Below are 17,177 nucleotides of genomic sequence, written 5' to 3'. Positions count from 1 at the left end.
CTTGTCTAGAATTTCTATCCTTTGCATTTTCTGTACATATACAGGCAATGATGCTGTTAAGAGAAACATACTTGTATTCATTTTGTATCCTTAATTTGCATCTTTCTCATATAAAATCTTTTTTTTTCTATCCATTATTTTTATTGTTTCTCTCTCCTTTATTTACTGGTAACACATTTCCATTTGTCTTTTCTTATAGTTCCACCTCTAAACAAGATGTCTTGTCCAATTGTGAAAATAATTCCCCGATGATCCTTCTAAAAATCAATCTTCATTATCTAAATGTGTTGCCAAATTGCTTATCAATATCATTTCCACAAACTGACAAATTTAATTACAGTGGTGATTTTCTGTGAAATAAACTCATGCGAACTGACAAATTAGCTAACGAGGTTTCTACGTGTGATCTGAAAAAAAGTGTCTTTATTTTAATTGTTTCGGGTACTTATGTTATGCTACCTATTGAAAATTGTAAAAGTTTGGGGTGAGGAGTAACTCATGTTTAACATATGTTTGTGAAAGTAGTTAATACAGTACAAGTTATGGTATTATATTTGACAAGGCATTTTTTTAAATGAAAATATTTGTTTATTTCAGATGACTCAAGAGCAGTACATCTTGGCAGCGCAACCCAACTCTCTGCACCAGCGGGGGGCGTCGGTATGCGCAGCTCAGGTGTACCCCGCGGTGGGAATCTATGGCTGGAGGAAGAGATGCTTGTACTTCTTCATTCTCCTCCTTGTCGTCACCATGATTGTGAACCTGGCGTTGACCATCTGGATCCTCAAAGTCATGAATTTCACTCCGGTAAGAGGCGAGTTGTCTGCGTGTCATTAAAATGACAAAATGTTATACGCTTCATTGCTCGTGAGGGACTTTATGTGAGGAGCACTCAAGGGCTGCTTTAAAAGCTTTGCTGTCAGGTAAAAGAAAGGTCAGACTCTTTGTAAACCAACCAAAATGTTGGGGGAAAATAGGATCTACAAAACCTGAGAGTCGATTCTTTACCACTTCACACACTTTGTCTTTCACTGCGCAGAATGTGTCATTGTATGCATATTTTAGCAGTGCTTTGGATCTTACATGTATGTGATTTGCAGTGGCTTGCCATGGGAATTATTGCAATCTATTGCACCATCAAATTGATTTGGATGCTATTGGAGGCAAATTTTCTGCAACCCATAAAAAAGGCTGACTGCCAATTAGTATGGGTTTATCTTTTTTTTCCAAGTGAGGGTCTGAAAGCGTGCCATTCAGGGGTTACGGCACCCAAGCAAGCCGTATCTCCGCAAGCCGTGGAAGAGTAAACTTTGATGGTTGCTATGCAAATAGAGCAGCATTTAATCTGACTTATATTTCAACATATATAAGAGGAGCAGTAAAATAAAAGGATGGAAGGGTAAAAATGTGTATGGCTGCAGGAAGGAAGCCATCACAAGGTTTAAAAAACAAACAAAAAGATATTTCAGACCAATAACGGTATGAAAAACAAAATGGAAAAGCACAAGAATGAACCATAAAAAGAAGTGAGAAAAGAGAAATGCCAATAAAAACAATTCAACATGGAATAAATAAAGTATGATGTGAATGAATACATTTATGTCAAGCTATGTAAGAAAAAACTCATCATCTAAAATATGTACAAGAATGGCCAAAGCATGCACTTGAAAGCACAAAAATGATTATGGATAAGCATCCATTTCTTTTGTCAAAGCATCACAATCATGAGTATTTATTCATATCTTCACCAGAATGATTTATTGAATTGAGTGTTTAAAAATACAAAGCATCAACAGTTACGCGTGGAAAATGTTAACATACTATAGTGTCTGGGCCACTGCAGCATCTATTAAAAAAAATCTAAAGAAAATATTGCAAGTAGTATATGAACCCTTTGAACAATGACAAGCAGCTCATTGATTTTTTAAGCTATTATCCTTTGTAGTTTTCTTATTTAAAGGCAGACAACATTACCTGTTTGCACTGACCTTTCTTGTTTGGGCAATGCACTTTACTGCTTATTGCTTCCTCACACAGAAAAGCAAATATAGAGAACAATAGACAGATTACATCGTTTTCGGATTTTTTTTAGAACAAGGTATATAAACTGTATTACAATGAACTAAAGGGTGTACAGTAAGGCACGCTCAGCATCTCAGAGCATCTGCCTTTTGGTCCAGAGAGACTCGTTGATCGATTCTACTGCTTGCTAGAGTTAAAGTAAATGGATGATGAGTTGGCAGATGTGTGTTGGAACATCAGAACAGTTTTGAGAAGGACACACAGCCGAATTAAACCGATCACAAATACTTGGATTCAGACCCTTTTGAATCTGCTGCCCTGACTATGACACCAAAGACGTTGAAACAGTACAATAACTGTAAAAAATACAGTCAATGAATGACTTCTTTTGAAAAAACAGCTGATTACTGACCTGCACAATTCATTTCTTTCTTATGGCGGTCTTTGAAATATAGAGTTCTGAGTGGAAAGGCAGGGCAAACATATTTGCTTTTGAAGAGACAGTTTTGGCAGTAAATTATGGCGGAGGGCATTGGAGTGAGACCTCACCTGTGTGTGAATGGCAGACTTAGTCAGCAAGGATATTCATGTACACACGCTGTGCCAGAATTCCTTCCGCGATTGCTTATGCTGACGTCTGCCGCTGTAAGGGTGTCTATTCATCTGTGCCTTTCTCTTTCAGGTGTGTGAGCATTTAGTGCGAATGTATACAGGGTAACACAAAAATAATGGGACATTTTTAGCAAGCCCCCCCAAAAATATATGTATTTTGTTCATTGTAAATGAAATCATGCTATTCAGGAAGCATGAATGGAATTATCATTTTCTTAAATGACATTAAAATCCACTTATACTGTCAATTTCATCTGGAATTTACCAAGATTTACTAAAATGGCAGAGTTTTTCCTTCCTTAAGGCCAATTTCTTGCAGTGCTGTCTTACTCATGTCCGCCAATATGCAAGGTGTCCTCATTGTTTTGGTCAACTTGTACATTTTCAGATGATAGTGCAATTTATTCTGCATTCCATTTCCAGGTTTTCGACTTTACAGTTTTAATTTGTCTTCGCCAAACCTTATGGCGGAGTTTTAACTCAACCATAAATGTAGCAATTTTAACAAAATTACAATAGTAACCGTTTCTATACATCCAATACTAATCAATTCAGATTAATTTTTCGACATGTGCATTTGTGCTTAAAGATTTTGGTAATGGAAGAAAACCCAGACTAGGCTGACGAACGTGCAATTTTTCTACTGTGAATCATGTTGAGTGCAAAACTAACTGCGAATGAATTATATTGAATCAATTTGAAACATGTCATCTGGAAAACACAGACTTCAAACCTTTGATAACTGGAGCGATTTTGTTCAAAATAGTTGGACCGATACCTCCTGAGACTGTAATTCAAACACACATCTCGAGCAGATCGATAATTAGTATCCAATATCCGTGAATTGCACTTCGCTATAATTGACGTTAATGTAATGAACCTGAAACGTTTCTGCACATTTCTGACAAATCCAACTGATTTCCCACGCTTATGTCAGGAGGAATTGATTAATTTTTTTTTTTACTAAACTGTAAATAGATTCATCCAGATGGGTATAAAGGCCAAAGTTTTCTTAAGCTTTTGCCCTGCTAATTTTAGAGGTGTACTATTTGAAACTCATTTTCTTCAACTGAAAAGGGCAATCGTTACACGATCTCAATTAGCGACCGGCCTGCGCTGTCCTGTCCTACCTGCCTTAGTCAGTCATGCTCACCAAATTTGTGGACATTTTCACAGAACACTTGGGAAGAGTAGCTTAAGTCCTTTGGCAAATATAAGCTCAGCTCTCTGTGTGGAAAGACGAGAAGGGTTCACTGTGCAGTGTATCATGTCTGGGTGTGTGTGTGTGTTTGCTTGTCTTTTTTTTAGTGTCAGCTTCTCCCATCCGTCCTCTGCCTCTAGGCTTTTTCGAGGATGCGTTGAACTAATCTGTTTTTCTCCCTGACGGACTGGAAATGATTGGCTGATCTACAAGCACGGGAAGGCAGAGTTTGACATCTGAAATGGTCTTTGTGAGTGACAGTGGTGTCAGTGATGCATAGGTTTTATGTTCATTCTGCATCATTAATTCATTTTGAGTTAGAAAGTCATCTTACAAATCATATGATGCCATTGCCCAGTTTTTTTTTTTTTAAATATTTTCCCAGCCAATTGGTACAGAAGAAAATGAGGTTAGAGCAGGGGTAGGGAACCTATGGCTCGGGAGCCATATGTGGCTCTTTCCATGGGTACATATGGCTCTCCACTAACCTGTGAGGTAAAATATGGTTGGTGAGAGAGCTGAGTCCCGAACGCACTAACAAGAGCGTCACTGCGGCATCGACACTACCTGTACCCCTATTTTAATCTTAATTTTGTTTTTTATAAATAATTCTGATTTTGTAAGCCACCACATAACAATGTTGTCAAAAGAAATCAGAGACTTTTTGTACGTTAAAAGTGATGAAATGACAAAAAAAATAAAAATTACACTTTCATATATTTTTACTTTTCAATTCCGAGAATGGCTCTCAAGAAATAACATTAGAAAATATCAATTGTTTATGGCTCTCTCTGTCAAAAAGGTTCCCGACCCCTGGGTTAGAGTAAAGTCAGACATCCTGCAATAAAGTCTGAATTCTAACTTAAAAGTCCGAATCTTGGCCACATTTTTTTCTTCTTCTGGTGCCCTAATCCTCTTGCGTAATTCAACTTTTGCAGGTTATGCTTGCAAGAGTGTGGTTCAGTGTTCGTTGTTATTGAAGACTGAAAGCTGCTTTCCTCAGCTGCTCTCTCTCTCTCGCTCTCTCTCACTCTCTCACTCTCTCTTTTTCTCTCTCTCTCTCTCTCTCACCGTCGTTATGGCTGTTCACACTTGCACACTTGACTTTATTGCATACGCACACAATTTTCCCATTTTGTCTGCAGCAGTGCTAACGTCAGGTAATGGGAGAGTCCGCCGTTAAGTGCACTGTCTTTTGACATGCAACACACACAGACAAATACAACCTTTGTTCACATACACACAGGCCCGTGTCAAGTATACAAGTACACGCACATGTAGAAATGATATTGAAAACATATAATCCCCTCATAGTCCTGTTAATGCTGAAATAACACAATCTAAAACTTTAACCAGAGCTAAACATTGTGAATTTCTTTCATAAAAAAATCTTTAAAAAAGCTGTTGTATCGTATTAAACATCTTTGAATCATGTATATAATAATAGTCATCCTAGAAAAGTTCAGTCCCAAGTTCTGTCTCATACTATTACTCTATGTCACTATTAATGGAAAAAGACCTTTTCTGTCTCTTTGTATTTACATTCTTAGAGTGAGTCACATAACAAAGAGGTTATCAATATGTTTGAGTTCAACGGAAAAAAAAACCACACCTTTCTCAAAGCAAATATATTTTTATAGTGTCAGCAACATTTTCAGTTTGATGTTGGAAAAGGGGACATAAAAAAAGATTTGCGTTTTTATGCATAAAACCAACCGCCTGTGACAGCTAAATTTGATTTAGTCAGCGCTTTGGTCTTATCATCTTCAATAGCAATATGTCAGAATATGACGCACAAAACACACAACAATAAGCCTAACGCGTCACTACCGTGTGTGTATACCGCGCTATACGATCTACACATTGAGTGTGTCTTGAATGTACGTGTAGGGATGTGAAATAAGGATTCAGTCAGCAGTTTTATACTTGTTATCTCTGCTGGCACTCGATCATAGATATTAACAATGATAAATAATGAACAGCCATTCATCCTTCAGGGCCCCAGAGTGAATGAGTATATTAACAGGTGCAAGTGTGCTACTTTACATCTTTTTTCTCCTCCACGTGTCTTCAGGGATCAGGTTGATTGTGCTTACTTTTATGCTGACGGCCTTGTTTGGCTGTTATTTCCTGTGTATTTCACCCGACGGGGTGCCGAAGTGGCAGTACTCTCTGAGAGGTACTGACCCAAGCGCACAGATTGGAAATGATTAGTGATAAAACTTTGTGCAGGACGCATCGAGTTGTGACAGAATAAGCCATGCCGATAACTGCAATTTGACTACTTATTTATATCAGAGTATTGGATTGGATTGGATAACTTTATTCATCCCGTATTCGGGAAATGTCATTGTCACAGTAGCAAGAGGGTGAGAATGCAGATATAGGAAAGGCATTTTAGACATAAATAGATAGGTAATAAGTAAGTTAATAAATGAATAAATTCTGTATTTTCACGACTATATGGCGCACCGCATCTAAAGGCGCAGTGTTCAAACTCCAATGCAGACTTTTTTTTATATTCGGTAAGTTGACTAAGATATTTATTTTCCATTCCCCTCTTTAGTTTTCAACTTATCACTTTTTGAAAGGATAATTAGTGCAGTAAATTAAACAGAAGCACATACCACTACACATGATTGCTACCTAAAAAAACATATCTTAATATCTCAATTAAGTACATTTTCCATCAGTTTCGTGTGCGTATGACACGAATATAATTGAAAGTTGAGCGCTTGAGCACGCACACCCCTGACTTAACTCATCCCTGCAGTCAGGGTATTCCAAAAATGCAATATTTCAAAAAGCGTTTCACCGAAAATAGTCAATACGAGGCCTAAAGTGAGTCGGTAAAGTGTTTCAGCGTCATGACTTTTTCTCTCCGCCTGGATGGATGGCTTTTGCGCACAGTGTGCTATTGAAGCTCAGTTAGCAATGTAGTCAAGGGAGGAGAATCCCATGTACACTAAGTGCAGAGGGGATCAGCTGCAGATCGGCTTGCTTCTGTCACGGCCAAGCTCTGCTGTGCGGTGCTGCGGTGGCTGGAGCAATTTTAGATGGATACAAGCCAACTTAAGACATGTTCTCGTGTTTCACAAGAGGACGGCTGCCGTCTGCCTGATGCGCTCAGTGTCTCGCCTGTAGAAAGACCACTTGTCTACTCCCCTATAGCCACTCTGTCCAAATTCTTATCCTGGGATATTGGCATCCACAAGAAATAAGGAGTAAACAACAGAGATGGAACATTCGAGTGGACTGATCCAATAAATAAATAAAAATACGAAAGAACATCTCATGTTGGGAAAAAATGGGGCTGAAGAAATATATGTGGATTCAAGCAGAAGTGCTTATCTATTTTTGCAGAATTGTGGGTCTAGCAGAAGAAAAATGAAAGATAAAGGACAAAAAAGAATGCAATGCTATGCTTATTATAGCCTAGGCCTGATTGTACAGCTCATGTAAATGTAAATCATTTTTTAAATGTAATGGTACGACATACTTGCTTATTTAACCATGCATGCAGTACTTAAGGTTTTTACAACAGAAATGCTGATGCTTGGTCTATTTTCCAAGAGGACTTTATTTCTTTTAATTATGATTATAACTCATGTATATAATTGGTGATGTCAAATCTGAAATTTTGCTACTGTTTGCTGAACTCCTTCAAGCAAATATCCTAATCCAAAATACATATCTAAACAGAATATAGGTAATTTATGTTTTTCCTCTATTATGCATAAAATCTTACAATTTCCATATACAGATATCGTCAAGGTAAAAATAAGCAGGTTTTTCCTTCTGTTTCCATTTTACTGTTATAGTTTTGTTAAAAGACCCGAATGATAAGAAATTAAAGTCACGATAAGTTAGATCACCGGTGTCAATGTGGCGGCCCGTGGGCCAAATATGGCCCACCACATCATTTTGTGTGGCCCGAGAAAGTAAATGGTGAGTGCCAACTTTCTGTTTTATGATGAAATTCAAATGAAGATTGTAGATTATTCCCTGTTTCCTCAATTTAAATCAATAATTGCAAAAATTTGTAATAATTTGAATGTCCAAAAATGATCTATCGATTAGCACGATCGAGAAAGCTGTCAATTTATTAATCGATTAATTTTGGCAGCCTAGTTGGAAGACATAACGGCCCTCCGGATGTAATCGAAACTACCATTTGGTCCGCGACAAAAAAATGAGTTTGACACCCCTGTAAGTGCGTATATTTCTAAAACCTGCTTTACTAGAGGGAAGGAAAACAACACACAGTCTGGTAAAAAAAACTGCCCGTTGACTAATAGAGAATCTAATTTACTACCCGAGGAAACCATGCTTACACACGTAGCGCATTGAGGTCTCTTGAGTGATGGCCTGTCAGTGTGCGAGTCCAGTTCAATCTCAGGCCTGACCATCTGAAGTTGTGTTGCTTCACACACTACTGCTCTGGGTTGAGAGTGATCACAAAGCACCTGTTTTTTGGTTGTCTTTGTGAGCATACTCTATATCTTGACCATGTACTAACTGCATCCAAGCAGTGAACAAGTCGGCCTAGCAACGACATGAATGCTAACTTTACCCCATGCCAATGAACAATGTTTATTCACCTGTTTAAAAGAGTCCCTGGTGAGGCGCTCATCTTTCAGCTAGCCACTTTGTTTTGTGCCAATTTTCCATAATGAACCCTTTGATGCAGATACAAATTTGCCATGAAGGTCATCTTCCATTGGCCAAAACATTGAATTATGCAGATTTCAAAGGTAAATGTCAATACGATGATTTGATGAGAATGTGACCTTTGTCAAATGTGTCTCTTCATCTTTCTATCTATTGCTATAAATTAAGACAGTAAAATGACCGTATTTATTTTTATTTATTTATTTTACCTTTTGCAAATGTAACTATTTACAGATATTTAATGCATTGGATTCATCTAGTACTTTTCATGACACTCAAACACAAATTTCATTATTCACTCCACACTAGATGGCAATGCACAACTATTGTACCTACAGCACCCCCGAGGCACAAAAGTGAAGAAGCCAATTTACACAATTGGCCTTGACCATCACTAAACACCCATTATGACAATATTTTTTAATGATCTTGACCATCACCAAACACTCATTATGACAATATTTTTTAACGATCTTGACCATCACCAAACCCTCATTATGACACTATTTTTTAACGATCTTGTCTGACTCTCTTTTTTTGACCAGAAACAGTCATAGTTGTTTTTTTCAATCTATCATCTTAACCAAACTTCGACGACAGGGGTAACCATTCCTCTTACAAGTAAGTAATTAGGGTGCAGGATGTGTAGCGTTTCATTCCCTACTGCAGCATTGTTTGAAGCTGTTATTGATTATATAGGAACAATTCAACTCATCCTGTGTCGTATATTGTGAGACACAAAGGACCTGTGCACATGCATGTAAGGAAAGGCTAAGTGAACCAAGTGTGCAAGCCAAGCACGATTTTTACATTGATCCAAAACTAGAGAGCCACTATGACCCTCCGCGATCTCCTTACGTTATCAGTTGCAGGATAAAAATCTCCAAGGCCCCAGAGTTTTTTTTGTTACCAGGTGTGCCAGCATATCAGTCGACATGTGCCACACACATCTGCTCTATCATCCACTGATGAGAGCTCTGAAAATTCAACGAGGGATCCATCACTTTGGACAGCAACCTCAGGGATTAGCCGCAGTGTCAAAACATCATAACACTTAACTGCCTGCCCCATGTGGTGTAAGGCCACCTGTTGTTAACCCATCAAAGTACGCACTCCAGAAGCCCTCATATGGCAGATCATTTCGTTCCGGGGTATAGTGTGCGCTGGGAATGGCGAGGATCAAGTTTGTTTATCTCTCACACACCACAGATCCGGATCTTGATTACAATCTAGGGAATTGGGCCGTTAATATTTCTGCATTCTTTAAAGTTCCACATCAAAGGATATCCAATAATGAATTCTCATTTTAGCCGAATCCAGGAATTGTAGGTTGTTTTCTTACAAGATTTCCAAGAAAAAAAACCTACTTTTTTCCCACTTGTGATTAAAACTAGAAATGAAATTGCTGAAAAGATGCATTCGTAAACTCAATGCATTATTCCTTTTTAATTTTGTATTAATGCGTGCACACGGATGCCGTTAAAAGTGCCAAGATTATTTTTATGCTTATTTTCATGTCACATGACGGCATCGCCATATCTCAGAATTAAGACCACTTGTATCTATTCAAATTTTTTTGATATCCATGATTGTTTTTCTGTCCGTATATTATTGCAAAGGTTACCATTGACAAATGGTCACTCAATGTCAAGTGGTCTTCTTTCTCTGTACCTCATTTAGCTCTCCTCATCTTTCCAAATTAGTCCGTGAATGCAAAATTGGTTCATTTTAGTAGAACAAATTGACTTTGTGTTCACTTTCTGCTGTAATTTGTCTTTATGCTTCATTGACGTATTGGAGCGGGCAGCTAAATTTCCAAAACATATCCAAGGCCATAGTTGTTGTAAACAATTTTAGATGAAAACAAAAAAAAGACAATTAGTTGCTCAGTACCAATCAATATAATGAGGCCAGATGGCCAATGAGACATCATTATGTTTCATCTGTTACTTGAGGCCAGCGTATGCTACTCCGGTCCTGTAATGGAAAGACAAATGAGGTATTTGTGTTCACAATTTTCGCTTTTTGTCGGTAGTGTAGCTGTTTTAACTCCCCAATCCGTGGAATTCAAACAACTGACACCTGTTTTACTGTGCAATCCACATCAACCTGGTCAAACTTTTTAGCTGGGAAAAAAATGCATTTAAAAAACATGAACAACAAACGTCTGTCTAACAGTATTTGTCTCGTGGTTCAGTAATTTATTGATCTTTTGAACAAAAAAACAACAACAAGGGTATTCTTTGCTAACCTTGAAATGGAAATGATAGGCCTATTTGTCCCAACTCAGAGCTTGGCACTCAGGAAATGTACAAAATGACCCCAATTGCTATGATTATCTTTTTAAGACTCATCCGCCATTTTCCCATCTCTGTTATTGTGTCGGAGTTTTTTTTTCTTCAGTAGCTCTTTCATTGTTCATCTCATCATTCTCTTTCATCTCACTTCCTCTCACTTCACCCTCTATTCCTCTGCAGCCATTATTTTTTGCCAAAGTCTGTCTTCAGTGACAATATGCAGATGGGCAAGGCAAGAAAAAGACCCCTGCCTGTAACCCTGAACACAACATGCAGTTGCGACAATCTCTTAACGAGAAAACGACTTTGGAAAGTTGGGCAGATGCAGGAAATCAAACGTGTGTATTTCAATACAAGAGTTTTTCTTTCAGCTCTTTACACCAACAAAACTCTCTCACCACACAAGCTACACCATCTGTCTACATGCTGCCGTGTGTACACTGTGCTGATGGATTGGCTCTAGGCATACGTACACACAGTCACATAAACAAATACACCCCCAAACTGAAAGGGTTCCATGCATAAATCACACACAGTTTTGTGTGCAGACAAGCTGAAACACTACTCCCCCCTTTCCAATTTGCACATAGAGCTAGCACAGGGTGTGTCGAAAGGTCTCTTCAAACCATTTTTGACCGTGACTATGTTTACTCCCTCACTCACATATATCGACATTGTTGCCGTAACTGTATTAGCGGAGGCCCGTGATTGACGTAGCGCTTCCCTACATACTCCTTCTTTCAACTCACCTCGCTCAAGAGTAGAGCTTTGCTGTCAACTAGCAAGAGAAACCTTGAGAATCGCCGTTTTTACTGGAATATACAGCTGGAAAGCAGCTTTCTGCATTGTTAATCCTAAATACAATTAGGTCAATATAATGCCCTCATTTCTTTAGAATAACAGTATCGTTTGAAAATTAAAAATGGAAATATAATTACATGTCACATGACGCATGTTTTTTTTTCCTTTTTAGTTTCACATAAAGACCAAAACAAGTAACTGAACATTTCTCAGTTACATGTATTATTAAACCAGCAATTCCCGACATTCTTTGCTATGTAGTCATGCTTAAATTAGGCAAGATTTGCTGATGTCTCGTGAAATGCCACACTTGGCTATACTAAAATATAGGTCAAATGTCCAAATGTTTGCCAATAATTTAACATTTGATTATATTTGACCTGCACTTCGGCTAAAATGAAACCGCATTCACGTTTATGACTATTACACTGAAGTCCTTCAAAGTTTATTTGCATGTGATGGCACACGGTGACACCATGCAAAAGCTACAACAGGTCAACGATCTCATATAATGTCCGCCAGAGTGATGATGAATTCCCTTGGTCAAAGTCATTGTAGTTAGTCTTGTACACCGTTATCAAGAACACTGAGTGCACCGTGCACGTACACAATGTGCAGTTTGATATTAACACGGGCCAGCACACAACAACATCAGCTCCAACGCATCCATCAACAACAGTCATATATTTTATAGTCTGTTTGGTATTCAGGTCATATCAGTCCAAGGAGGGCTATGTACTGTAGCTGCAATGGGTTTTAAACCTTGTAAGGTATATGCCGTCATCCTGTCACATTATCTTTTTGTTATAATGGTGTCTAACTTGAAAATTCTATTCTTAGCTGGTACCACAGACATGGAAGGGCTTGGATGTACAGTTCATTACATATTGCTTGTCATATGAGACATGAATTTAACCTTTTCAGACATTGATGCCAACGTTTGATATAGTCATACTGTTTCACAATGGCAAGCCGTTCAGAATGAATCTATACTATAATATTCAGAAGTAGGAATACATATGAACTAAAGATTTTATTAAACACTGAGCATGCCAAAAAATTCCAATGAAAAAGTGAAACACAAGTACCATGACCGAGTTGGCGAGTAAACTAACGGAAAGGCACAAACGGCCCGAAACGTCAAAACTAAGGTATCGTGAGATTTATGTGGGTAAATAACATAAAACCAAAAACAGCACGACAGAGTCGGCGAGTAAACTAAAGATGCAAAGTACTAAAATAACCACAACAAGAGCTGCAGTCCTTAACTTCCTACGAATGCACAACAGGTCGACAATTCAGGTAACCAAGGTGCTAAAAGAGAGTTTTTTTTTTAGCTAGGTCTACAATGTCTTCTGTGTCTTGTGACTGTCATGCTACTGCAACCAAGACATTTCCCGAATAGGGGATGAAATAAAGATCTAACCTAACCGAAAAAACTGAGAGCATCATCCAACTGATGATTTTTTTCGTACCACTTTATGACAAAAGTCTTTCAGGAAGAAAAAAATATCACACTAGCCATTTTATAAACAGGTAGTTATTTAATTAAATCACTGCTGCATCAATGCAGGCAGACAGAAGGTAAAAAGAAATGCGTACTACCGTGATTTACCGAATCACTTTGTTTCAAATGAACGAGACCTGATGGAAAATGTGCAGGGCTTTTGACCACTGAAGCAACTCATTTCAAAACCAAGGGCAAGGTCAGGAAGATCTTTAAAAGCAACTTGTAAAAGTTCCAAATCAATACTGTAGCCAATCCAGCGTTAAAATAGTTGATGTTGAAATCGTATTGCTTGTATTTTTTTATTAAAAGTTTCACGACTGGGATTGATTTTTATTTTTTAAGTACTTTTCAATGGTCTGTAGCTTTACTCTGATATGCTATTTTAAGACAATATATTTTTATACATATTCATTCACCAAAGAGTAGCGCAAGATGAAAGCAATACGTAATGAACAAACAAAAATAAAACATGACACTTCTCAAATCCTGAGGGTAGGATAAAATATTTTATTGGTTTAGTGCTTGAAAGAAGATCCAAAATGGTCCCTTTACACTTTGACATGATGTATTGTTTATTTAGTATAGAGACTGCAGTTTCTTCTTTGACCATATTGCAAATGAATTTTAAACATATCATCCCCCACAGTGACGCCTCCAGACAAAAAAAAAACTGAAGAGCTGTCATATTTAATCTTATTTGTCACTCAAACTCAAAAGGTGAAGTGGGAAGCTACTGTTTACATAAAGGTTAACCGACGGTGTGAAACGCTTGAGGCATGAGATTCTGTTGACATTTGTCAATTGATTTGGTATGCAAGTGCGGATGTCTATACACAAAAGAAAAACAATATTCAAATTTGTTTCATAACTGACGATAAGGGTCATTCGGGTAGTGATTCTTCCACCTGAATTCGATTCGGGCAGCTTGGGTTCGATTCCCACTCAATGGCGATGTCATTGTAAAAGTGTGAATAGCTGTATGTTCAGTTTTTTTGCTTTGGTGTGTGTTTGGATGTGTCTTTTGGACTTTCCAGACTTGTTGTGTTATGTTTTATTGAGTACGCTCTACGCACCACTGTTCATTTAATTTAATGGCTACAGATCACAGAAAACATCTGGCTGGTTTTCATTATTGATTTTTAAATCTTTTAACAGACTGCTAACCCTGATATGCTGGAATCGGGTCGATATGAAGCTTTGCCTTAAATTACCCGAATACTAAAACTCATATGGACACGTGTCGCCTTTTGTGATGACTAACCACTTTGGTGTTTTGTTTTCTATTACACAATGCACATACATTTTTCTATACAAAATAAGCGCTAAGTGAAATATAAACTTGACTCTGCATTACACATTTAAATTTGATGAGTAATTTTGCATCTGTGCACATGTTAATCAGGTTGTGATTGCTCCAAACACAGGATGATGATACTACTTTTGTTCTTTTATAGTTATGGTCATTATTGTTATATATCTTGGACTGTTCTTCCCTGCAAAATACTGACCAAACTCCTCCTCTTCTGTCTCTAGGAAGGAATGGGCAATCTGCGAGTGACCAAAGAAGGCGTGAGGTTGGAGGGGGTGTCCGAATTCCTATTGCCATTATATGTCAAAGAGATACAGTCTCGAAGGGTAAGTGTAAAAAGTAAAGTTTTTGGAATTGTTTGTACACATCTACTTTTACCAATACAATCAACACAGCACACAAACATAAAGACATTCAAAATTACGTACATGGATATTGCCAGGGAGATCTGGCAATGAAATATGCATTTTGGGAACATCTCCCACCCCTGAACAATCTTCTCTTGATGTTGTTGTTTTTGCTGAAACTGTCTTATTTTAAGTTGATTCGTATTGATGCAATACTTAATTTTCATGAAATGCACACTCATTGTGATACATGGATCCCCTGGTCAGTTACATAAGAAACTAAAAGTGAAATTTATTGAATTCTGGCAATTTATCATCTGCGAAGGATTTTGTGATGTGGGATAATAAGTTATACATAAAGAAGAAATAATATTTAAATATCTCAGCAGTTATACATAATGTGCTTTTAATTTTCCTCTCCTTTTTCAGCAAAAATAATCATTACAAAAGGTTGTCAATCATGTGAAAACACTGGGAGCACTTTTTCTAAGAACATCTGAGCCAAAGATTTATTATTAGTGAATTTAGAAAAAAAGAAAATGCAATCCTCAACCTCGCCCCCTCCCAAAAAAATCACCATTAATCAAAATTTCTTCACATTGCCCGAGCCATTTGATCTGTGCAGCTCAAGGATATCATTATAGCAACCATCCATTGCACCGTTTTATCAGTGAAATGGCTTTAGCAAAGGATTGAGTTGTGAAACATCAGCTGAAGGGTTTGGAGGATGTAATTGAATTGGATGTCCTTTCAAAGAACCCAGACGTTTGGAGTAGAAGCCAGAGCTCAACTCGGCCATCACTTGCAATGAACAGTGTAAATTCGGCTTTGGTTTAAGTTGCTTTATATTATGTAACATTTCTATCCTTTTAAAATCCTTCAGATTTATCAGAAGACAGAATCATTTGGTTTCCCAAATAAGAGAAACTAGTACTATATAAAATGATGTAAAAACATAATCAATAATTAAATGTTACTGTCAGTCAGATTTAATTAAAATAACATTTCTTTTTTATCATGAATATTACATTCGTGTCAACAAGTTGAAACTGTAAAACTATCATTGGAATTCCAGTTCTGTTGTGTGAACGTATTATATTAGCTTATTTTGAGCTGATTTTTGTTTTAGTTTCTTTATAGAGAATATCCAATGTATATAAATGTAGAATATAACACTCATTTTTCAAAGAGCAGGTGTATTGGCTCCAATTTTGACAATAATAGCAACCACTATTAACTGCAAAGAATGAAGTCGTGGCTGAAGGAAAACCTGCTGAATCATTACTATATGAACCACTGAGAGGACCTCATAATTTACTTTATGAGAGGATATACCGAGACTTATAAATCAGCACAAAGGGGTGAAGATGAAGACAACAAGCTGGGAAGGGATGGATGTAGATAAATGGGAAGAAGCCACAAATCAATGGGAGCGTAGCAGGGTTATCGCACAAATCTATCAGCACTGCACAAATAATTGTGTTCTACTAAAACGGTAGCTATGTATCTCTTCCACGTATGATTGTCATTCTGGTCATTTTTTAATGATTGTGGCAAATTTTCGATCAAACCGGGAACTGCTAATCCTGCATGGTGAATTTACACTCCCCATAAACACACTGTCATTTTTAATTTTCTCAAATTGTTGCTGCAAGTCACAATAAATAAAGTATGCGGGCGAATTAATTAATCCAAACTCTGCATTAATGGCGATGTATGATCACCCGTTCGCCCATTCATTCTCTCATCTGTCTACGTTGGCGACGATAGATTGGGAAGACGTTCAGTCCATTTTAACGGTGAGGGATGACAATGAAGGATCACTACTAGTTAAAAATGAGTGCTTTTTCACAGGAATTTGCATTAACGTGTTATCAGTGTGTTCATTTTGACAGGCCTATTCTACTGTGTATAAAATATCCGGTGTAGAAACTATGCCAAGCAAATCATGAAGGCAAACTCTGAGAAGGATGAGTAGAATTGTCTCATTTTTGTCTGTTGTTTGAAACGATGTTTCCTAGAACTTGAGAACACTGATGATTTGGCAAGAAGTAAAATTAGTGGAGTGCTGGGCAGACATTGAAAGGCACCACCCGCAATGCTTTGAGAAACCCAAAGACCTGAAGCAAGGTTAATGTGAAGAGAGGATGAAGCTGTTCATTGGCCAAAATGTTTGCCAGCTCTGAGAACAGCATCTCAAACCGGTGCTTGGAGACTATCACCAAAGATGCTCTGTGAAAATAAGAACCTTGGAAGATGAAGGCAGCTGGCAGCGTCAACAGTTGCTAAAATGCTGCCAGTCTTGATGAGAAGAAAATTGCTAAATTAACCACTAGACTCAGAAGATGTCATCGATACATATTGATTGAAATCTTGTTTAAGCTATTACACTGTACTCTTTCTTTCA

At 37.6% G+C, this 17,177-nt stretch overlaps 1 protein-coding gene across 4 annotated transcripts in view; it reads left to right on the top strand.

The window, feature by feature from the left end:
• Positions 1-17,177, top strand: part of sgcz (sarcoglycan zeta) — a 163,769-nt gene that overhangs the window by 103,611 nt on the left and 42,981 nt on the right. For all 4 annotated transcript variants that reach the window (XM_077606134.1, XM_077606133.1, XM_077606136.1 and 1 more), the window contains 2 exons: positions 598-807; positions 14,648-14,749. In XM_077606134.1, coding sequence (XP_077462260.1) covers positions 598-807; positions 14,648-14,749 — 312 coding nt within the window. The remainder of the gene's footprint in view (positions 1-597; positions 808-14,647; positions 14,750-17,177) is intronic.

Source organism: Stigmatopora argus, chromosome 7 (genome assembly GCF_051989625.1).
Source record: "Stigmatopora argus isolate UIUO_Sarg chromosome 7, RoL_Sarg_1.0, whole genome shotgun sequence".
NCBI lineage: Eukaryota > Metazoa > Chordata > Actinopteri > Syngnathiformes > Syngnathidae > Stigmatopora > Stigmatopora argus.
Note: the sequence above shows the minus strand (reverse complement) of the source record. Positions and strands in the feature narration are given on the sequence as shown.